The sequence below is a fragment of the Abramis brama genome (assembly GCF_963993115.1).
Source record: "Abramis brama genome assembly, chromosome: 12".
Lineage (NCBI taxonomy): Eukaryota > Metazoa > Chordata > Actinopteri > Cypriniformes > Leuciscidae > Abramis > Abramis brama.
Window position 1 is genome coordinate 36,192,734 of NC_139974.1, and position 24,870 is coordinate 36,217,603.

Below are 24,870 nucleotides of genomic sequence, written 5' to 3' on the forward strand. Positions count from 1 at the left end.
ATTAAAATAGGGCCCTAGGGCTTTTTGGCATCATGACTCATGACGGCTTTGTTTCCATGTGGACCATTACAGAACGCAACACGCACATCTCCTGGAAATCCTTTAGAATTCAACCAGATGATGACTTCGAAACTCCCTAAGTGTTACCCATTTTCTATGCCTTATGCATTAGACATCTGAGGCTGTGACTAATAGTCACCTAAAAATACTTACAGATGTTAAAAGAGTGGTAGAATTTTTCTAAGGTGCCACTATTATGCTTTTTTCGAATATTTCCTTTCATGCAGTGTGTAATATAGCTGTTTATGAATGTAAAATGTTTGCAAAGTTTTGAAGCTCAAAGTGCACAATTAATAAAGTTATTGTCTCCTAAAAGAAAGAATCAATTCTGAACTGGTGAAACGACTCGTTACCAATTCCAGTCTCACTTCCTGATACACACTTGCGAAACAATGTAACAAATTCCCTTAATATCAGCCTTTGGTCTTCATTGGCTGCCTGCGAAAGATGTCTACTTTGACCCTCAAACACTGTAGCTGTATCTGAGGCATTTAAGAGTTTGGTTCGTGTTTTTAGACATGGTAAGAAGACAATGTTTTCAACGTTGTGAATCCACTTTGCATGCTATTCAAAAGGATGAGGGCTCGAATTGATTCAGTAAAACCGAGAATTTCGTTACTTTTCGTGTCACTGTGTATCAAGTGCTGAGGAAGCCTTCAGAGCTGAAATTCAGATATGGTAATGACCGCTGTAAGCTGTCGACCAATCATAACAGACTGGGCCATCTGACCAATCAGAGCAGAGTAGTCTCTCAGAAAAGAGGTGTTTAGAGAGACTGAATCTTCGAGCGAACCGTTTTCAGACTCCTTGAGAAAAAAGTTCATGTGTAATGTATATTGTGAGAAAATTAAAGGGATAGTTCACCCAAAAATGAAAATTCTGTCATAATTTACTCACCCTCAAGTTGTTCCAAACCTGTATGAGTTTCTTTGTTCTGCTGAACACAAAGGAAGATATTGGGAAGAATGTTTGTAACCAAACAGATCTCGGTCCCCATTGACTACCGTAGTATATTTTTTTCCTACTATGGAAGTATAGGAGACCTCTAAAACAACATTAGGATCTTTTAAAATAGCATAATAGGGGCACTTTAAATTTAGTTGCCAGCCGGATTAAATGGGTTAATCTTGTTTTTAAAACAAGAGTTTTTAAACTTCCCAAAGACTTTTATTAACTTGCCTGATTTGCTTTGCGTTCAGCTTGCTACATCTTACTTGTACAGTATGATGATCATGATAAAACTGTTCCATTTTGCTTGTCTCTTTTAATTTACGTCATGGGGTTCATTGAGTGCATAGGATGCAACCACTCTGATCTATACAGTGGTTGACATGAGCTCCAGTGACGTGGGGACACTGCAGCGTGCATTTCCATTGGTGTCGTGATGCAAACTGTGGCATGTGCCGTTTGACAGAGGAACTCTGTGGGTAAATGTCACAGACACTGTTGCCATCTTCAAGTGTAACCAATGAGAGAAACATCGAAGACAACCGCAGCTCTTGCATGCATTCTGACATTTTCAGAGTGCATTGAGTTTATTATGCCTCTTGCTACGATAATTCATCTGTAGTGCTGTCAGTTGGTTCATCTTGTACTTCTGAGGGTTTACAGTGTTTAATCACTGCAGTGTATCTTAACCTTTGCTAAGTAAGCTGCAGTATGCTAGCAAGATGCTGTGAGTCAACGAGTGCGTGTGAATGTTTTGTGGTCTGGCCTTTTATTAACACTCATACAAACGGATATACTTCAGCTCGAACATCAGTTAGAAGCGGTATGTGGTTCTTCCTAGAAGTCGAGCAGCGCACCCTCTTTTTTTATACTTTTGTAGTGTACATTTAGATAAGACAACAGTTTAGAGTTTGTTTCATTGCAGTTAACAAACTCAAAATGTTTGGATTGAAGATGATAGTCTGCAGACTTGTTTTCTGAAATGGTTGTTTGACTCGTTTGACTCAATCAAAACCGGCTTTTAGAATTCCTTTGAGTTTAATATTGAAGGGAGGCGTTTATATGAGCCAACATAAACTTTATACTGTCCTTATCATAGTATTTTTTTTTACATCAATAAACAAATTTGAGTCCAAGTCTTCTAGCGAGGTGCTGTGGTTAGAGTTCCAGAGGAATCTAATTTAGAATATGTTATGTGCTTTGCTGTGGTCACATGGCAACAAAGAGGCGAAAATGTTTCATCCTTTTTATTTCATCTTTAACTTCCTCCCCATTTCCACTAAACCAGGAAGACCTAAATGAGAAAGCGTCAACACAGCACATGCGGTCTTCTCACTAAATATAGACTGTTATACATACGAAAAACATGAATGCATTTCGCACCGCGAACATTGTAACATGAATGAGTCATTAGCTGTTATAATAAGAATGATTTTCAGACTGAATCAGAATGATTTGCATTGGAGTTGACGATGTAGTCACCATCTAGAATGGATTCACTGTCGTTTTTCTCGTTGCCTAGACCCTAAGATGATATACTGAAATTGCATTTTAATTTAGGATTAGTCTTAAAGGGGACCTATTATGCCCCTTTTCACAAGATGTAAAATAATTCTCTGATGTCCCCAGAGTGTGTATGTGAAGTTTTAGCTCAAAATACCCAACATAATTTTATTTACAGCATGTTTAAATCATCATTTTTTGGGTCTGTGAAAAACGCACTGTTTTAGTGCTTCTCCTTTAAATGCTAATGAGCTGCTGGTTCACGTCACAGGGGGCGGAGCCTAAGCAGCCGCGAATCCCGCGATCAGAGCTAGAACAGGGAAGATGATAATAATAAAACAGACAGTCACAGTAATGGTGTTCATTTCGACCATAAAAATGCCTACAGAGTCAGAGAATATATGCTGTATGGAGTTGAAAAAGGTATAGTTTAGTTTAATTACGATTATAACCTATTTGGCATTGCTTGTATACACTGTTAATGCAAGCCTGCTGTAGGACTCCGTCTGACGATCTAATTGTCTGAATGATGACACAAAATATACTGATGAGTTTAATAAAGTTTACTGTATGTCACACAAAAGATGAAGCATCAGTTTTTCTTCAGAAAATCGCTGTTAGAGCTGAATAAACAGTATAAGAAGTGCATAAGTAACTTACAAAAATTTCTGTAGAGTTGAGGGAGCATTTTCTTTGAAAACAAAATGAATCCACCTCGTCTTCACTGGCTGGCAGATTTCAAGAATAAATAAAGAGAGCTATGTGAATGAATACATCCAGCTACAACACCTTCAACGCTTGGGAGATGCTTCGACGCTTCTCATGAGTGCATTGCTGCAGCAATGGCGGATGTGTACAACTCGCAGTGAACTCGATCAGGGCGGGTCTAAGTTATAACGGCGGTGTCAGTCAACACTCGTGGGCGGGGCCTGTGGCTTTAGTGATGTCACAAAAGCCACATTCTGAAAACGGGTCGTTTGGAGAGACTGCTTATGATTTATGGAGATTAAAAAAAAGGAGTGAGTGGATTTTTATCACTGTAGGGTGGTTGTGTACACACACTGCCAACACACATTTATGTCCAAACACCATACAAAAGTGAATTTTGGATAATAGGTCCCCTTTAATATTTAACTATACACCGCAAATTTATGGTAAAAAAAACAACAGCTGTGTTTGCTAGAAACTCACTGTCAAAAATATGGTGACAATGTTTGATATTACGAGATGGCATATTGATGCCTGTATATTTTACAATTTACATGCCATGTTTTATTAATTGACAATGTTCATATACCAATGAAGCACTAAAATCTGCTTTTCATTTTAAAATGTACTGATAATAATCACCAGAGGCAGCCTTTGCTATTCAGAGGCCTATTTCAAAGAAACAGTTTGAGGCTCCCATACACTCAGAAAAATAGACAAAAACATAGTATGCAATGCGACTCAGTTTAATTTATCTCTGTTGATCTATATTTAACAACGTTATCTCATATTTTACTCTTTCCGTCATAACACAGACAGTAAAATCCACCTTATTTTTAACATAAGACTGGGTGCTGTCATTTGTAACTTGAATGTGTGTTATGCTGCTTGACATTGCCAACTAGTATTTGTTATGATATTTAATTTATTATCACAAGCATGAACAAACTGGATTGGAGCGCAAATAGTTTACCATTTACTTATCTTTGTTATTCATATTGTTATTTAGCTATAGTGGCTAATGCATCGGAAGTCTTGCAAATTCACAGAAAATGGCTTACTTCTGCATTGGCTAAAAAAAACACATGATGAACCAGAGTTTATTTTAAGTAGCCCGTCAATAAAACACGGCCAATACTCACTGGGACAATGCACAAGGTCACACTCACAGAGACAAAACATCATCATGGGAACACGCATGAATAAAGGATCACAAAAAAATATTCATATAAAATATAATCAAATGTAATCTGTCAGGCAGGGAATTTCCTTTTACTGTTTTTCTTTTTGCCGTAAATTATTTAGGAATTCATAGTTTTTCTTTCAAAAACAATAAATCTGAAAATGTAAAATTACATTCACTGCCCAGCCAAAAAAGTCGCTGTTTGGATTTAAATAGACAAATACTTACTTGACTCTTTCATTGTCAATACAAGATCTTGACCAAAAATGTATGCACATGGAAATAACATCACAACATTTATTTCCATCAAGAGGTGCATCAATATTTGGTCAAGATCTAGTATTGACGATACAAGAGTCCAGCACTCTGTAAAGTCTCCTCCAGCACATCCAACGCATTCTCATCCTAGGGCGTCATATACTGACGCTTTTGACATTTCGTCTACATCGAACGCACATGGCACCCTTTAGCGTCAATATGACACGCACAGAGCTTTGTTCGGTTATGGGTAGGTTTAGGTCTGGGTTAGGGTTAGGGTTAGACCGCTAGGAGGCGCCTTCTGGCCCATATCTATCTGCGTCTCATATTGACGCTAAAGGGTGCCATGTGCGTTCGATGTAGACGAAATGTCAAAAGCGTCAGTATATGACGCCTTGGGATGAGAACGGGCTGGCACATCCCAAAGACTTTCAATGAATTTAAAGTCTGAACTCAGAGGAGCCACTTCATATGTAAAAAATATTCTTCTTTACAGTTTTTCCACTGTATATGGAAAGGTAACTTAGTTGACCAGGTTTTTGTTGTTTTTTTCTGTAAAAGTTTCAAACATTTTTCCAGTGCCAAACCGGTCCTTGATGCATCTTGTGTTTATAACCCAAGTGCATGTCAGTTTCAGTATGTTGAAAGCCCTCTGCTTCATTTTCCTTCAATTCCTTTGGCGTACACTCGAGTGCTACGCGTTTTAGGATACGAGTCACTGATATACGCTCCAGGCTTTGCTTACAAACACAGGCCTGACTGATTTGGCTGATAAGCCTGGGGGTTTCTGGGCCCAGAGCCTACTGGGAGGAGAGCGAGAGAGCGCTGTGAGGAGGGAAAGCACCTGGAACCGGTCCACCCTGTGCAGGGTCACTGAGTTTTGTCTGGAGGCTCTCCCTACTGTAGCTGTTAACAGCAGAATCCTGCATACTGAGTATTCCTGGGCTCCTGCAGCCTGTATAAGGCGTTCGATAGACCCTTTTCACATTTCCGGGTTTCTCAGAAGCGGAAGTCGTCATAGTTGGGTAAAATTCTATAGCGGTAAATGAGAGACTACATTAAATATATGTTTTTGTGTTCCCATTTGCTCAAATAGCAAAAGAAAAAACTCCACAATAGTGTTTTCACTGCTTTCAAAAATAGGGAAAAAATTGAGAGGGATTGATAACGGCAGTCAGAAGAGAGAAAGATGTCCATTTTACCGTCACTCCCACAGTCGCTGTATTAGAAACACCCTCACAGCAGCGTAATTTGTTGTAAAGAGTGTTATAAATGTACATAATTAAAAAAAAATAATTTTAAATATAAACAACTTTGCAGGATTGACAGTGCTGATGACTGTTAAAACACATGATCACAGTCTGTGAAAATGGTCCATTGGTCAGTGGGGCCTGTTCAGAGGTAGAGATAAAATATAGACTGGACAAATGAGTGTGTGGACATTGCCAGCTGTTATTTCAGTCTTATGCCATTCCAGTCGATTATATAATAAATAAATAAATAAGGTATCACTATTACGATGGTCCACTGTAGACATTCTTCTGACTACAAGTAACTTTGCAACTACATGTCATCTAGCAGTTATTAGAGTATTGGTATACTGTCTGCTTAATATCTGCTAACACTTTGCAACTACATGTCAACTTGCTTACCCGAACCCTAACCTAACATTCTACTAATACTACATCAACTTAATCTACTAGTACTCTGTGAGTTAGCTGACATGTAGTTGCAAAGTGACTATCTAAATATAATATTGTATCATTTTAAAATCTGATTTTATGTTTATTGTATTATATTGTTTATGGACTATTTTATCTAAAAGAATTGTCACTGATTATATAGACGAGCGTCTGCTACCATTTTAGGCTTTAGTGAGGTCATGTAAATAAGTTGATCTAATTTGTATCATTATTTTTGTGTGTGTGCAGGTTGTGACGTTATGGTATCGAGCTCCCGAGGTGCTGCTTCAGTCCAGCTATGCTACTCCTGTGGATCTGTGGAGTGTCGGCTGCATCTTTGCTGAGATGTTCAGACGCCGGTAAGTTTGCACAGCGTCATTATCTATCTCGCTCACTAATAATCCTGACTAGCTGACTGTAAAATGAAGAAAGATGTAGGATTCAGGCGGTTGATGCTCAGTTAAATGTGTCAAGCATGGATGACCTGATTGCTTGCATGTGTCTGGCACACAGGGAGTAACAAGAGTTATGATTTCCCTTGAGTCTATAAATATTGCACAGGGTGTGTCTTGAATAATAATATGCTTAACATTAAAATATTTGAAATGCATATTTTAAAGTGCAAAATAGTTATTTTAATTTCTTTTTGGTCCACTTTTTTAGTGATAGAGCCCACTTTCCATTCACACTGAATATCTATCTATCTATCTATCTATCTATCTATCTATCTATCTATCTATCTATCTATCTATCTATCTATCTATCTATCTATCTATCTATCTATCTATCTATCTATCTATCTATCTATCTATATATATATATATATGGCCCTAATAAATAAATAAATTGTATATATATATATATATATATATATATATATATATATATATATATATATATATATATATATATATATATATATATATATATATATATATATTAGGGCCATAATGCAGACTTTAAAATGGAAATCTGACATAAAGTAATAAAATTGAAAACCACTGAGCATGGACATTATATTAAAATAATATATCACATTTTTTGCTACATGTCACATTATGGGTCACATGTGATTTGGAGACTCTGAAAACTATTTTTAATTATATTTATATATACTATTTTAATTGTATAATTAAAAATGTGTCAAATTAATTTGAGAATTTTACCCCCTTTATAAAAGATAGAAATGAGATATTTCCCTCTTAATACTTTTATGAAACTGTCTTAATATTGTATTTTATGGTTTAATGTTTTATGGTATTATATTGTATTTTATCAAAATCTGAAAAAGAAAATAAAAATCAGAAATGATAAAAAATAAAATGAAATTTTGAAAATAAATAAAAAGGATTTTGTTGGGCCACACTGCTTCTGACCACATTTTTGCAGGAGGGCTGAGGTTATTAAAACAGACATCAAAAGAAAAAAAAAAGTCACTGTGGTTGTAACAGGCACTGTAGACTTGGAGAGATCCGTTCATCTGTGTGCGGTTTAACGAATCTTTCCAACTGCTCAACTCCACACTGGCACATTTATTAAAGCTGCTCAATCCAGTGACAGCAGGATTTAACGGTTCAACGGTTCTTTCTTTGTGGCTTCTAATGTACTACATCAGCTTGTAGCGCATTATCATTATTTATGGTTCTCTTTTCTCAAGGCTCTAAAAAGAGAGAAATATTAGGATTAAGTTTTGCAAATGATTTATTGTCATTTCTTATTTCAATGAGTTTACTGTAGATGAGATGCGAATATCTAGATGAGGTTCGTGAAGCAATTTCTCTCATTAAATTGGTCACCAATTCAAACGTGAGAAATCCCATTTTAAGCGCCAGAAAGGCACGGATTTTAAAACGGATAGAATTGTGCATGAAACAAGTGTATATACATTGCATGTTATTTTAGTTTTATTATTATTTTGATTTAGCTTAGTTCATATTTTAGTTTAATTTTTGGTAATTTCATTATGTACTTTTGCTATTTTATTAGTTTTATTTTATTTTAAATATTGATATTTGGGATTAATTTCTTTTGTTTTCAGCTTGCAATCACATCATTCTATAGGGCACAGCTGATTGGTTCCTGCTGCATCAGCAGGCTAATGAGCTCGCTCAACCCTCAAATACTTGGTCAGCATTTGCTGTAGCAGTTGCAGCACACTTTCAGAAACCCTCCACAGGGTTCTCAAGTCTCACGCATTGGCCGTGAGACATGCAATTCAGCCAGTTCACACGCTCACACGCCACACCATGTATTTCTCACGCTGAAAAGGCAATGCCAACCAAGTTGTCCTGCAAGCTTTATAACGTTGTGTACGAGGCGCACGCACACGCACTGTACGTTCGTTACTAGGTAACCAACAACATCGCGCGAACGCGCTGGGTTTGTGCTGGTGTAATGCATTGGTCAAAAAAAGTCAGCGTTAGTTTTTTTTTTCTGACAGACCAGCCCATGAAACACGTAGATCAGCGGCCCATTGGTTCTTTTCTTGATTGACACTGGGCTGGCCCAATCACAACTTTAAACGAGTGAGCGAGCGTGCAGCAGTGTCCGTGTGTATCTGTCAAAATAATCAGCGAGATGGAGAAGAAACGCAAGGAATGTGCAGAGAAATAGCGTGAAACAATAGAAACAGGCCCTTAAAGCAGACACTGTAAACTGTGTCAAAATATACAGTATGTTTTCTGCGCTTCATCAGCTCCTGTGATGATGATGATAGTGAGGAGGATCAGGAGAGAGATGAGAGAGTGTAGAGCCTGCGGTAAGCAGAACTACTTTCAAAACACTTAGGCTATGTCATGAGTGTAGGAACCCATAACCCAGTTATGCATTATTTCCACATCTGCATAGTTGACGATTACCGCAATTCACTAGAAATTTAATCAGAGGCGTTTGTAAACCATGTTTTCCACCAAAATAAAAGCTTGATGCAGTTTGCATCAAAATAAAAGATCATGTGCTTATCTCTTTCAAGTATAGAAATGGGTACAAATCTAATTATGAAAGTTTCCTTTATTTTTTAGTGCATTTGTTTTTACAAAATATGGCTATTACTGTCATGGATTAATATTATAACATTATTATGTAGTAGGTGTAATGTAAATAGACACTGTAACTAAAAGAGGTTTAAATTTTTCTTTGGTTAATTGGCACACTGAATATGGTTTGGAGCTTTTAATTTTGAACTCTCAAAGTGCACCAGATTGATGAATTTAACATTAAAATGCACAAAATTTTCTTACGGGGGGGGCATGCCCCCAACCCCCCCTAGAAGGACAGAGGTCCACCCACCACAGTTTTACCAAAAATCCTGTGAGAAACACTGGTGTTGCTATGCCAATGCAGCTTATAGCTTGTTTTTTGGATTCATCACTGTGGAGTATAGTTCAACTGTATTAATAAATGTCAAATTTTTACTTATTTCATCTGTTAACTCTCACTCATTCCTATACTCACTCATTACATGGCATTAGTGGTTTTAAGGAATAGGAGATGGTATGCATATATTTAAGGGCGTGCAAAGATGGGTGGTGTTTATGATCATATAGTGGGCCAGTCTGGGCCAAAATGCCAGGGCCGATTTTTTTTTGTCCCAGTCCAGCCCTACTCTTGTGTACACACACACACAAACACAAACACACACCTTAATACTCTAATATGTAATTTGTTCACAATGTCCCACCACACAATAAATCATTATACCATTTCGACTAGACACATTCAAAATGCAAAAAGATTTGTTTTTCCAAACTGTTTGGAGCAATTTGTTATATTTTTGTATATTTGTAATTTGAAATATAACATTAAATAGTATATTTGATGTGATGAATTGCTCTGTCATTTATCAGATTTACCAATTGTTATAATTTCAATTTGTGCTGGTTAATTATGAACAATGGGTAAAATTGGGGGGCGGGGACAGGCGGGGGCGGGGCTCCATTAGGGCTCCTCCCCTAACCACATGTGATCTCACTCCCAAGCTTTTGATAAAACTTGAGAACCCTGCCTCCACCTTCCCCAGCTCCACCTGTATAGATCTGCTACGGGTAATTCATGTACACGATATTGTACAGCAGCAGCATGTCTTACATGCTCACAGCAGAGTGTTGTGTATGTATTGGCAGTAGCAAGTCCCATACTTGGATTTAAGATCAAGATCAAACATATCAACATTGTTATATCCATTACCATACCAAACACTCCGAGAAATGCCATGACAGAAATAATTTTAGAGCTTTAACTTAAATATTTCAGTTTATTTCCAAGGGCAACATTTTTATTTTTCATTTAGTTTAAGTTTTTGCAATTAAATGGGTCATGAACTGTTTTATTATTATTTTATTATGTTTCCTGGGGTGCCCTTATAATGTTAGAATAATTTTTTTAATTTTTACATAATTTAGAAATAAAAAGCATTTTTCCTAGCCTGATTTTAGCCTCTGATTTGAACGCTCTGTTTGATGGGGCGTGTCTGTGTGAGACTTCAGTGTTAACGCCCACTGCTGTGATTGGCTGACATGTTTGCATATAAAATAGCTAGCATTACATGTGGAACTCTCTCTCTCTCGAAATCTTTTACTACGTTTTTACTATTACAGCTTTCGAGATTAATGAATCGTGAAAAGTAGTGATTATAGCATTATATTTAGATCTATTCCCAACACATGAAAGGTTGCAGTGATGAGCATTGAGCAGATGACAGACAGTCTGTTGATTGCGTGAATAAAGATCTTATCAGTGCAACGCAATTTCTGCACTCTCACGAAAGCTGTCACCAAATAACAATGCTAACACGATGTAAATACAGTAAGAGCTTCATTGTGCAGTGTAACAGCGTCATTGATTTCATAACGAGTTTTGGCAAGTGTCCAGATAAACTCACGCTGTGTGATTGACAGCTTTGGCGATTGGAAGGGAGCGTTCTTTGATCGCTTTCTGTATATAATTGAATCAGTTTAAATAAGATTATTTTCATCCTACTAAGAGAAACAATGTGAAGTTGATTGTTTAGTCACTGGCTTGCTTTGCTGATGCATAAACAGTATTGAACGATTTTGAGAGAAAGCTGAACTTGAATAATTAAACATCAGAAATCACTGATCACAGATCAGGCATTAGAATAAACATGGTTACTTGCATGTTTGTGGCGTAGATCCATATCGTAAAAGTCTGTTTGCAAAGCCTGCGTCGAAATTGCGACTACCAAATAATCCACAGTGAAATGCACCAAATATAAACAATGCACTGCTGAGACATTCACATTGTTGAAAAAAACAAACAAAAAAAACACTTTCCTAGCATTAGGATCATTTGGAAGGTAATGGTATTGATCCTGTGTCGATCTTTACTTGTTCTCATGTCACTATTCACTAACGCGCCAGTGGGCGGAGCCAAAGACGTGTGACGTAGACGTAGATGTTCTTCTGCAAAGGCGGTCTTTCGTTCCCTGTGACGTCATAAGTCACAACTTTTGAGATCCTATCGTTTTCTGGCCTTGGTTTTCAATTAAAGTTCAATTAAAGTTTTGAAACTTACAGGATATTTTTATAGTATAACGACCTCTTAACTGTCAAAAGATCAAGCTGGAAATCTTTAATTCTCAGTTCATGACCCCTTTAACATTTAAGTTTTATTTTATTGCAGCTTTTTTTTCAATGAACATAAACGTTTTTATTAGTTTTAGTCTTGGTTAACAATAATAATGCATTGTTGACCCATTTCATTCCAGCTTGTCGATGATGTTGAATTACCCGCCCCTCCTCGTGCCGCTGGGGGCAATTGCGTGGGCTGATGTTTTCCTCTCCCCGACGCGCCATAACAAGTGCATAATCGGATGAACAGGGAGATTTGTGATGGAAAGCGCAGACACACAAGCAGGGACACACTTTCACACACATCCTGTGTTTCACATTCTAACAGGCCCACCTGTCCGTCCCTTCCGGTATCCATTGATGGTGTTTGCTTTGCAGGAACGGTAGATAAACATTAGCTCACTCAGTGCTTAATACAATAATCCCATAGTTCAGATAGGAAAGTTATGTTTAGTTTCAGGCACATAACTATCTGTTTAAATAGAGGCGTTGCATTTGTTAATTACTAAAGAAACCTTAAAACATAAGTTATATCCATTCACGTGTTTGATTTCCACTCTCTAAAGCCATGTTCCATAAAAAGGCCACTGTGCCGGGCTCCTGGCATGCCTCCATTAGTGCCTGGAGGTGGGGGGGTAAGGGGGGCTTTCATTGCTGCTACCAGCACACCTTTTCTCCTCCTGCAGGTGATTAAGAATGCTTTTTAAAAGGCCACCTGTTGCAGATTAAAGGGCACCTGGGACCAGGTTTCTTCTCTGATGTCTGAGAAGTGCACCGCGCTGTACACGCCAACCCCAGTAATGGATGTTTTCAATTCACCTGAGAGTTATAAAAATGTGGTGCGCCTCGGCCAGCAACATATTGTATGGCTTTGTTTAAGATGGAACTTTAACTGTTGAGGGGACAGCGTTTTCCTGGAGAGGATCGTATAACGTTGGGCCTTGGAGTTTGCTCTGCTTCAGTTGTTTTGTTGAGGGTTTTATAAAATATCTTTACTTGTCTGATGCTCACAATGTGTAAAGTTTAGTGTCAGACTTCACGCAAGTCTGTATCTCTTGGATGATGTAGTGATCAGTCAGTGTGTTTCTGAATGACAGAAAATGCTTTTGACGTTCTGCTTTTCCAAGGGTTGACCATTGCGTGAAGAGTCGACGTGCGACAGCTTTCAGATCCTTGTTTACGCTCTCACAACCTAAAGCTGCTCTCACAAAAAGTAGAGATACCAAGTATGTCATTTATTTAGTCACAAATTAATGAAATATATTAATTTATTCTAGCACACGCCTCCCTAAATTTTTAGTAGTTTTAAGAAGGAATTTCACCAGAAATTAAGTTAACATAACTCAATATGCTTCCGCAGTTTGGACAATGAGTTTTTGAAGGCTGTGAAATGGTTCATTTTAGGCAAACAAAGCAAACATTTAAAACTAAACAAATCTTTAGTCTTTTCAGAAAACTGAAACATACTTTCTAAGTATGGCCATATGGCCATCTTCAATTTTGCTGATCAGTGTTAAAAAAATGCTGGGAAGTCTGTGAACTTCACATGACCTTACAAGAGTGATTACAGATACGCTGTCTGTAAAAACCCTAATCACATTTTTAAAAAGAAAAATATCATCCACTGACTTTCAGAGCTGCTACATACTTACATATACCTACTTACATATACTTACATATACCTACATACATCGACTTCGAGGACCTTGATAGAAATGTAGTGGAGTGAAAAGTACCATACGGTCTTTCAAATGTAGTGAAGTTAAAGTCATAAGTTTCCAGAAAAAATAATACTCAAGTACAGATACTCAAAAAGTAAGTTTACTTAAAGGTGCTCTAAGTGATGTTGGGTGACGTCACTTCTTGTTGACGTTAAAAGTATTGTCAAACAAAACGGAGGCTAGCTAGACCCTCCCTCCTCCTCAACCGCGCACTAACCCCCCAAACCCTTCTTGTCGGTTATTGGCTGGAACAGTTTATGTTTCGTGGTGCGGGTTAGCCCAGTTTGTTTTTGTTGCCGTTTGTGGAGCCTGGGCTGTCTACAGAGACCGCGTTTTTTTACAGTGTGTTCAGGGGACAGGCAGCTAACGGATGGTGAGGAAATGTTTGCTGTATGTGACAAAAAAGGTTTTGGCCTAAAAAACACGTGACATCGCTTAGAGCACCTTTAAGTACAGGCCTGTAAATGTACATTGTTACTGTCCACCTCTGACCACATGAAACCAACATGAACACAATGAGAACTTTTCTAAGAACTTGGAACTGATAAATATTCTGAATGTTCTGATCCCATCTGACTTCTGACCTGTAATGCTGCCTGAATCATAATCATACACTGTTCGTTTCTTATATAAATAAAGGTGACTTAAACTAATTTAGCCTTTCCTGCGTCATGGACGCTCTTATTCGTAATTGACTCGCACGCACCTTTTCTGGCATACCAGTCTTCACAGATTCAGATACACTGATGCATTCCAGAGGTGGCGCGGGTGGAATGTGGATCGAGACACTGGCACTTGGAGCGTGACTCAACTGCGTGTACTGGCCTGGTGCGAGCGCCCTGTGCCCACTCACTCAGGAAGCCTCTGCCCTGGCATAATGTCTGCCTTGTGCAAAAAGCCACTAATTCATTCAAACTACCAAGTAGCCCAAGGGAAGGCAGAATGTGCTCTAGACTAGAGAAATTCAGCCATACATACTTGTTTTGGCATGACACTGCTTTAGGTGAGATTTGCCCCCCCTGACTGTTAGAAGATAGAACAGCTTTTGTCTGATTTAACTGCTCGGGACTGACTTTGCCTTTAAGGGTTTCAGCAGTTGATGTGGTATGTGAACGACACAATAAAGGCAATTTTCTTTAACAAGCGTGTTCAAATTGAAAAGTTACGCGAGCGTCTGACACGTCCGCCTCACCTGCCAAGAATGTTCAGCATCTTTACTGTATAGTAGCTAGCTAAAGCAATAGCAGAGTTCACACCACGACTATAACAATAACAGCACAGAGGAACAATATCGTTGGGATCACTTTCAGAATTTTTAACGGGATTAACGAATCCATCCTACCTTAAAGTCCCCATGAAATCAAAGCTTTTAGTATGAATATGTTAGCCTTACTGTTGTCTATAAGCTAATGTGCTCCAAAACAATGACAAAATTCGCGTTTAGAAGAAATAAGCATTCAAAATTTACAGTCTCTCACTTCCACCAATATGGATCAATGATTTTGATGACATCTTAATGCGATATGAAGGAGATTAGGAGGAGAAACGGTTAGAGATTAGGAGAAAACTGCGGCTTTACCGAGCTCAACGGCTCTGGCCGAGCTGTGATATAAACAAAATGCTATTGGCTAATTTAAAAGGGGGAGGAGCTGTTCGATATGTCCCGCCCTGTCTTCCTGTTTCAGTGGAAATTACGTCAACACACTGAATAATGCTGCGTGTTTTAAGGCACTTCAGTGGGCCTTTAAAGAGCTTGAGCATTTAAAAAAGGCAGACGACATACTGCTGCGCTCACTTATAATAAACAGGACATTATTGTCTGCTGGTGTGGAGGCTAATTTAGTTATAGTTATCGTTTTTGTTGTGAACTGGCCTGTTGTCACACTATTTCTGAAAAATATGCTGGTCTGTTTCTCACCAATCTTTAAAGGAAGTCTTGAAAGCTTCTGAACCTCATTCAAAAATGGAGGCGTAAGAAAACGTGCTCAGTTCTGGCCCTTTGTCTGATTACAGTTGTGATCAAGTTGACGCTTTGAGTGGCTGTGAAGGAAGAGCCTTTGAGAGTTTGGTGCTTGTCTTGCTGTAGGGCGACATCTGGTGGTGGCAGGGGAAATTGCAAGTGCAGTTTTTGCACTATTTTTTCAAAGACTTGACTGTGAAAATGATTTATTAGTGAGCTAAATTTAGTTAATAATTCACATGTCTCTGTTTCTGTACTTCGGTTTTGTTCTTTCGCACGGTTCATCTTTGCTCTCTCACATAGAGGTTTGTGGAGAGCGAAAGCAGACGGCAGGGATAAATAGCTTTTTTCTCTCTCTTTTACTCTGTGTGGTGTGTTTTGGAGACTGAGCCCTGTGCTTGTGGCTCCTGGAATTTGTGTGCATGCCAAGGGAAGCATGCCCGCCCACGGGTGTCCTAACTGGCCTGAAGCCACAGGCACCAGTAGCAGTCCGGGCGGGTGGACTTCAGCATGTGCTAAAAAAGTCCTCAGATCTTCTCGGCCTCGGGCTGGCCAGGAAACAACGCATGTACAGTAGACCAATGTCTGTTATGTTGCTTTAGGACCTTGTTTATAAAGTGCAGCTTATGAGGATTTTCTTTCTCTTTGCCGTCTTTGCCTCTGGCAGACAGGCAGGAGACATTCATGATTATTGCAGAATTAGGAGCGAACATCTAAACACACAAGCTTTGTTTGTTTCATGACTGTCACTGGCCTGCAGCCTTGCATTTTGGTGTTTTAATTAGTGCATTTATTTATGTTTATTTATTTTTATTTTAGTTTATTCATTTTGATTTTATATATTAAAGATTAATTATTTTAGATATATTCTTTTAATTCATTTCTTTGAGTTGGTTTTAGTTAGTGTTATTTTAGTACCATCAAGATACTGTTATAATTATATATATATTTTGAATTATTTTTTATTTTTCCTTTTCGATTGTATTTGTACGGAAGCGTATTGCATTCACTTGAGAAAAAATAATCTATTAATCTATCTAATCTAATCTATTAATCTATCTAATCTATATCTGTTTTTCTGAATTAACGAGTTAATTATCTCAGAATTACGAGATAATTTTTCATGAAAAAAAGTTTTTGCTCAGTTTTTCTGAATTAATGACTTAATTATCTCAGAATTACGAGATAATTTTTCATGAATAAAAAGTTTTTGCTCTGTTTTTCTGAATTAATGACTTAATTATTTCAAAATTATGAGATAATTTTTCATACAAAATATTTGCTCTGTTTTTCTGAATTAATGACTTAATTATCTCGTAATTCTGAGATAATTAACTTGTTAATTCAGAAAAACAGAGTAGATTATTTTTCCTCAAGTGAATGCAATATACATTTGAATTCTAATTAGTGTCATTCATTTTGTTGTGTGTTTTGGTCATTTTTTTTAAGATTTATTTTTCTATATAGTTTTTATTTTTTTATTTCAGTTTTAATTATTTTAGTACATCAACTTAAATAAAAATGAGAAATGTTTTTTTTTTTGGCAGCTATAGCTGAAATAGTGTTTTTTTTAAAATATATTTTATTTGAGTTGGTATTTTATTTCATTTAACAAAACTTAATTTTTTACTTATTTATTTAGTTTTATTTGCTCAATTATTTATTTTAATGTATCTATTTTAGTCTATTTATTTTAGTTTATTCATAATGAGTAAAAATTAAAGTGTCATTGAGGTGTAGTTATTGCTACAAAATCAATCATGCAATTAATTGCATTTTTTTCTCTTTCTCCAGCCCTCTTTTCCGTGGAAACTCTGATGTTGACCAGTTAGGCAAGATTTTTGAGTAAGTGCCATTTAATGAAAACAATATAATGCTGGAATAACTTGTTGGTCTTGTGTTTACGAGATTGAGATTGTTTTGATGGTGATATTTCAGTGTGGTGGGGGTCCCTTCTCCAGAGGACTGGCCACAGGAGGTGGGCTTACCCCAGAGTGCCTTTTCCCCTCGCCCCCCCCAGCCCATAGAGGACCTGGTGCCTGACATGGATGAGCTGGGCAAATCACTTTTACTTGTAAGTAGTAGATACTATCAATGCTGAGGATATCTTAAATGTCTTGATAATAATTGTTGAATGTCATTATATGGACAGATACCTTTTCCAGTTTGATACATTTTTATCCTATGATGTTTTATTGTTAATAAATCGTATTGTGCTATCTTAAGCATTTAAGCACATTTGAATGATTTCAGTAAATTTTATATTTTTTGGAATGCTATTATATTATATTATATTATATTATATTATATTATATTATATTATATTATATTATATTATGATGTGAAACTACAGGGTAGCTTGTTATTACATCTTTTTAATAATCTTCAGTCACTTGCTATAGGGTATAATCATAACAAAGAAAGATAAAAGAGAAGACTTTAAAGTGCCCCTATTATGTGTTTTCGGTTGTTACCTTTTATGTTGTGTGTAATATAAGCTGTATGGGAAGCTTCAGGAGATGAAATTCAAATGTAGAAATTAACGTTACGTTTCTGATGCACACTGTAAGCGGTCGACCAATCACAACGGACTGGGCCATCCGACCAATCAAAGCAGAGTAGTCTCTCGGAAAGGAGGGGTTTAGAGAGACTGAATCTTCGAACGAACCGTTTCAGAAACTGTGAGAAAAGAGCTGATGCTGCGATGTGTTTTATGAGAAAATTAAAGTGTTTTTTGACCTTGGATGCATGTAAACTTATCATAGGAGACCTCTGAAGCGAAATTAGGAACCTCTAAAAATTGCATAAAAGGGGCACTTTAACTTGTCATTGAAGAATTAATTTCATGAAAGTATGTCATTGACAACTTTTTAAAATTTTACTAATTGTTTTCTCTACTCATTTCCCCCCTGCACAGCGTTTCCTGTCGTTTAACCCCTCCAGAAGGATATCAGCTTATGATGCACTGTCTCACCCATACTTCCAGAGTCTCGACAGCACCAGCAAGAGTCTGTACGCCCAACCCTTCCCCAGCAAAAAGCCCTCCCTGGAGGAGAGAGCTGCTTGAAAGACCTGGTTTCCCATCCAGTGTCCCCCCCCCACCCCCACCCCCATCCTCATCCTCACCCCCATCCTCACCCTCATCCCCCATCCCCATCCCATGAACTAGTCTTCCATAGCATAATGTCAAATGCTGCTTTTAGAAATATCACCGCAATTATTGTTCGATCATATTTTGTCTTTGCCCTCACTACTGCCAGCTAATACAGACCAACAACATGCTGCCTGGATTTACGTCTTTTACAATATTGGAAGCTGCTCTCATCTCCCACCCGCCTTCCTCAAGGGAAGTTCGTCCGCTCAGAGGAAAATGTGCTTCTCGATTCTGAAGCCGCATCACGACACTGCCAGGAATCGTCCGTCTGTTTGCATGAACGCAATGCACAGTACATGTACAGGTCTAAACTGCCTTAACTGCATATCACTGCCGTGAACCAGCAAAGGTCTCCCACGGGACCGTGACAGTCTCACTCGGATTGAGCGAACGTAGACCGCAACTACTGCAAATTCGGGCCCGTTGAACGGAACCTCCTATCTTACACAATCGCTAATTCACAATTGTTTTGAGCTCACTTGTATTGAAGTCCTCTCGGTCACAGGCCGGGAGGATTTTTTTTTTGTATTGTTGTTCCTCTGCAGTCCAAGCAGGAGAGTGTGGACACGTCTCCTCGTGTGACTTTTTTTTTTTTTTTTCGATGACTTCCATAACCACGGACACAGAATCATTTAGTGCTCTGTTTAATACGGCGTTTGGTCGCACGCATCCTGGTGTTCTCGTCATTCTCGAGTCGTCCAGGACAGAGCACTATTCGACACCACATCTCCTTGACATGATAATGTAATTCTACTTGTATTTTTTTTTTCTTCAATATAAATTCCACATCCTGTTCACTTATTTTATGATGTCAGTGTTGATTGTTGACTTTTTTTTTTTTTTTGGCATGTTATGTCTTAATTTTAGTGAACTTGAAGGTGTAGGTTGTTGTAGAAGACTCGTTGATGTATACCAAACAGTCTGCACCCTGTCGTCAGGGATTTAGCGCCGAGACTTAGTCGAAGGATGACCCGCGCCGGGTCGCACGTTGACTTTAGAGTTGGTTTAGAGCAGAAATAAGCCGAGATGGGTAACAGAAATACATGTTAGCGCGTAGTTATGAAAGCCTAGTTAAAGTAGCTATAGAGTTGGTGAGTGTTATGTTCGAGGTCAGGTTGCGAGATTCGTTCGAGGCTTGGAGAGTAATGTATTATCCCGTAATTGGTTGATTAAGTCCAGGTCCTTTTTTTTTATACACGCTATGCTACATCCTTCCATTTCCCATTTCACTTAATCATCTGGATAGATCATCACAAAACTGTACCAAGCCGCAATATCCGCTAGATGGGTCGCCATAGCCCGTTCAGTGCCTTTGTGTTTAGCACGTGATGAAAAAAAAGTGGAGGGACGGAAGAAAGGAAGGACGCTGCTTCAGATTTGAGCATTTAGCCTGGTGAATCCAGGTGAAGCTGTTTGAGGAGGGATGAGGAGCTATAGGCAGGCACTGTAGTACTACAAAACATTCACACAGTTGAAGGGATAGTTCACCCCGCAAACCTGCATGACTTTCTTGTGGAAGAAATTCTGAAGAATGTTGGCAACCAAATAGGTTACCTTTGACTTCCAGTGAATGGACAAAAACAAACACTGAGACATTTCTCCAAATATTTGTATGTGTTCAAGAAGAAAGCAAGTCATGCGGGTTTGGAACGACATGAGGGCGAGTAAATAATGCCAGACTGCTCATTTTCGGGTGAAGTATCCCTTTAAGCACTGATGCTTGATTCATTCTCTCAGGATCGGTATACTCATTCTGTCACATTCCATGCTCAGGTCTATTTATGACTAGTTTTAGATTCAACTAGGGTTCAGGTTTTAGCTTAACCAATAATCTCACAGTAACGCGTATCGATTATGGTCTCAAAGCTATCTGGATACAATAGTGTTGGGTTATTTATGTCATTGACTCATTTTGGAACGGATAATAAAACCTAAAGGTGGTCATTTCAGCATTTATTTTTTATTTATATAATATTATACTTAATATTATATTTTATGTATTAGATCACTGTTGTGTGGCAACTTATGTACTGTTAACATTTTCAAATATTCTGTGATCAGTTGTCTCGTTGACAAACGATTTCAATTGATCATTGGTGTAAAACACCAGCGTTTTGAACATCTCCACTGAACTGATGTTTGGCCGGCACAGCTTTACCCTCCTCTCCTCCAGAGAAGTCTGTGGTTGGATTTGGGGTTTTCAGAGGGCATTGGATATCAAACAATGTAACTGTATGACTTAATGTTTGTGGGTCTTGAATAGAACTAATGTGCTTTTAGATTGGTTGGTCCGGTGAATAATTCATAGTGTTTTAACATTATAAATGTATTAAACGTTAGGCTTTCGAATGTACGACCCGTTCTTGTTAGTGATGGAATTTGAATTTTGGCGTGATGTCAAAAAAATAGCACCTTTTGATATTTACCCATCTCAGTGCTTTTCCCCATGAAATATGCTTCTTTTCTTCTTCTTTTTTGTGAATCTGTTTTACTTTGTTTTAAAGAAAATGTCTTGTTGTTTGAAATGATTTTCTTTAGTTAGTCATTTGGGAATATGTAATCGGATATCATCTAAAGCAAATTCCTTTTAAAATTGCTGGACATTGGTACATAATGTTTTGCTCCCTATACATTTTGTTCTTATTTATTGACATATCGACTTTTTTACTTGACCGCAGTGCCCAAGATGGCATTCTGTCAATATTAATACTCAAATTTGTATCTGATTGGACAGTGATGAAATAATGGTGCTACACCTCGTGTCACTGCAGACTTGAACAACTGTAATCAATTAGGCAAACTCGTTCTGAAGAGAACAGCAACAATAAAAAGTGTCTTTTTAAATATTCTATTTTATTTTGGTTTCTTTTTATTGTATTGTATTTTATTTGTATTATATTTCACCATTTTTACGTGATTTAGTTTTATGTTATTATGTTCTACAATTCTGACTTAAGTAATTTATAATGTACCCAATACTTTGCATTTCAAAATCATTAAGCTGGAAAATTCATTAAATCACAATAATATAATATGCTAAATCATCAACAATGAATACATATTCTAATCAATGTGCACAATGTTTTCATTCAGTTTAGCTGCTGCACAGACACTGTGTATGAAAATCATTACCATTATAATATGACTCTTATCAGCAGCTTCATTATTATATTTTATTAATGGATAATCAAGTGTTATATCACTTTAGCCTGCATCACGTGTATATGGTTCATTCTACTTATTTTTTAGGTAAACTGCGTGAAATGATTCCTGATGTATCTCCATTTTATAATCATAATATGTTATATCTTATAATTTTTATAATATGTTGCTCTTTGTTTTATGGATTTATGTAATCGTTTTAAAAAGTAATTATTTTAGCCATCTTTTAACTGTGCACATTGATTAGAAGTGGGAAGTTTTGGTCAGGGTTGTCTCTTCTTTTTGTCATTGGTTGGAGAGTGATGTCTTTCCTTTCTTTGTAAGCACCCAATCTGGTGTAAATTAGTAATTTTAGCAGTGTATGTTGTCAGCTTTGTCATTTAGAGTGGGGATGGAAAAATGTGTACATGGAAATATTTGGAACTTTTTTTCTTTGTCAACGCTTTGATTTGTTCAACTGTATGTAATTACTGCTAAATCATTCTGCATTCTTCTGCTTTAGCATCTTTTTGGTTTTTTTGAGCGATGAAACCGCATGTGGACGTACTGTAGATCACATGCACGTGACATATCTTTAATTTTGTTTTTTTTAAAAGTCTCGTCTGGTTATCTAGTCATGATTAGTCCAGTAATGATGGTTAATCACACAATAAGTAGAATGTATCTCCTTGAAATACTGAAATTCAGTTTAAATTGAATCTCTTAAGCTATGGTCCTCTGTTAAAACGGCACGTTCTTAAATGTTTTGTTGCTAAATTGATTCGTTGAGCTACTCTTGTCTGTTAAGTGCAAAGAATTGTACGATTTTGCAAGAACCAAATTGAAATGAGTGTTGGTCATTCTGCCCTTGTAGAACCATACACGTTTTTTTTTTTTTTTTTTAAAGGGGTGAATGAGATATGGTAGTATTTTTGTATCTTTGTTTTTTTCTGGACTGGTTTTGCTGCTAATGTTTGTCTTAGGCTCTGGCTCCTTTACGAGTTTTATTAAACTGGCCCACCTAAAGATTTCAATTTGCTGCCATTGAGAAAAAAGCTGCTTTTGCATTTGTTTTATATCTGTATCTGCCTGACGTTTTCATATTTTTGTAAAATAAATATTCCAGTGTGTAAAACTGGGTTGTAAAATTGACTTCTGTGATGAGAGAGAACAAAACGCTTCACTAAATCTCCCACAATTTCTTGTTTTATTATTTTACGTCAGCTCTGTGAGAGGTCATTTGGTAAATCGCCACCTGGACAAGTCTATTACTAATCTTAAAGGGACAGTTCACCCAAAAATGAACATCTTGTCATCATATACTCGCCCTCAAGTTGTTCCAAACCTGTATGAGTTTCTTTCTTCTGTTGAACACATAATATATTTCGAAGACTATGGGTAGCCAAACAGTTGATGAACCCCATTGACTTCCATAGTATATTTTTTTTTCTATGGAAGTCAATGCGGTCCATCAACTGTCTGGTTATCAACATCCTTAAAAATATATTTTTTTTCAACAGAAGAAAGAAACTGTTCATTTTTGGGTGAACTATCCTGATAAACTCAACAGTATCAGTTACAAAGTGAATATCTAGTCATTAGTAACTGTAAGAATAGTTTACCCAATGGGAAGAATATACAGCAGGGGACTTTCCATGCGGTCAGGCGTTCTCTGTTTAGGGACAGCATGCACCCTTTTGTGTTGTAATTTCTGTCTTCTTTCCTTTTGTGGTTTCATACTTTGATATTTTTGTAAACTTAGGGTCTCTCTAAGGGCTTTTATGAAAGCAGGACTAAGATCAACTGTCTGAGAAGTCTTTGTTTAGCTTATGAAACTGAATCAGTTCTTGATTTTTATCATTAGCACTCTTAGCAGAATAGTACTACAGCGCAATGGTGAAATTGCTTTTATACAATAGTTCTATGAAAAAGTAATTTAGGCTACTTATTTTCAGACAAAAATTTACCATTTTACGAAATACACTACTGTTCAAAAGTTTGGGGTCATTTGATAAATACAGCAATATTGTGAAATATTATTGCAATTTAAAGTAGGCTAACTGTTTACTATTTGAATGTATTTTAAAATGTAATGTATTCCTGTGATCAAAGCTGAATTTTCAGCATCATTACTCCAGTCTTCAGTGTCACATGATCCTTCAGAAATCATTCTAATATGCTGATTTGATTATCAAGAAACATTCCTATTATGTTGTAACAGTTATGATACATATTTACAGGATTTTTGGATTAATAGAAAGTTTAAAAGAACCTGATTTAGGCTATTTGAAATAAAACAAAATTTTTTAAAGTCTTTATTGTCACCTTATGATCAGTTTATTCATCCTTGCTGAATTTCATTTCTTTAAAAAAAAAAAAAAAAAAAATCCAGATCATATTTTAACAACATAGATTAACTAGAACATTATTCATTTAATGACAGGATATTTAATTATAATTATAGACGAAAATTTATTTTCATGACATTTCTCATTAATCCTATAAAATATATCAGATCAGATCAGATCAAAAATATCTCATTTAGTTAGGGAAAGTTAGGAATTTTTTTTTGCCAATCTGCAAAAAAATTTCTTACCAATAGCTTTTTTTACCATGTGTTCCAATAGGTGTCTAGTAACACCTCCCAATTTATCCACAGCCAAATCCTCGGGGAAACGCCTGGAGAGGCAATCAAAGTTGGGGTGCCCAGACGTCCTGGGTAAAAATAATGAATTTAAAAAAACATTTTTTTTCAATATTACCTTTTGAGATGTCTAACTAGGGGTTTTTAGGGGTGCCGAATCTATCCCAGCCATTAGTTTTGAGTAAAAATTACTCCAAGTCCATACAAAAACCACATAAAAATGGTTTTATTGAACAATTACAAAACAAAACTTACTAAATCGGTTTAAGGCCAGACACTACAGGTGAATAGAGTCAAATTTTTAACTAGCAGATATCACC

At 37.0% G+C, this 24,870-nt stretch overlaps 1 protein-coding gene across 1 annotated transcript in view; it reads left to right on the plus strand.

Moving 5' to 3' along the window:
• Positions 1-23,054, plus strand: part of cdk6 (cyclin dependent kinase 6) — a 47,991-nt gene extending 24,937 nt beyond the window's left edge. Inside the window, exons 5-8 of the mRNA XM_084132115.1 lie at positions 6,592-6,701; positions 17,406-17,456; positions 17,550-17,685; positions 18,529-23,054. Of these exons, the coding sequence (XP_083988241.1) occupies positions 6,592-6,701; positions 17,406-17,456; positions 17,550-17,685; positions 18,529-18,678 (447 nt within the window). The 3' untranslated portion in view covers positions 18,679-23,054. The remainder of the gene's footprint in view (positions 1-6,591; positions 6,702-17,405; positions 17,457-17,549; positions 17,686-18,528) is intronic.
• Positions 23,055-24,870: the final 1,816 nt, after the last annotated feature.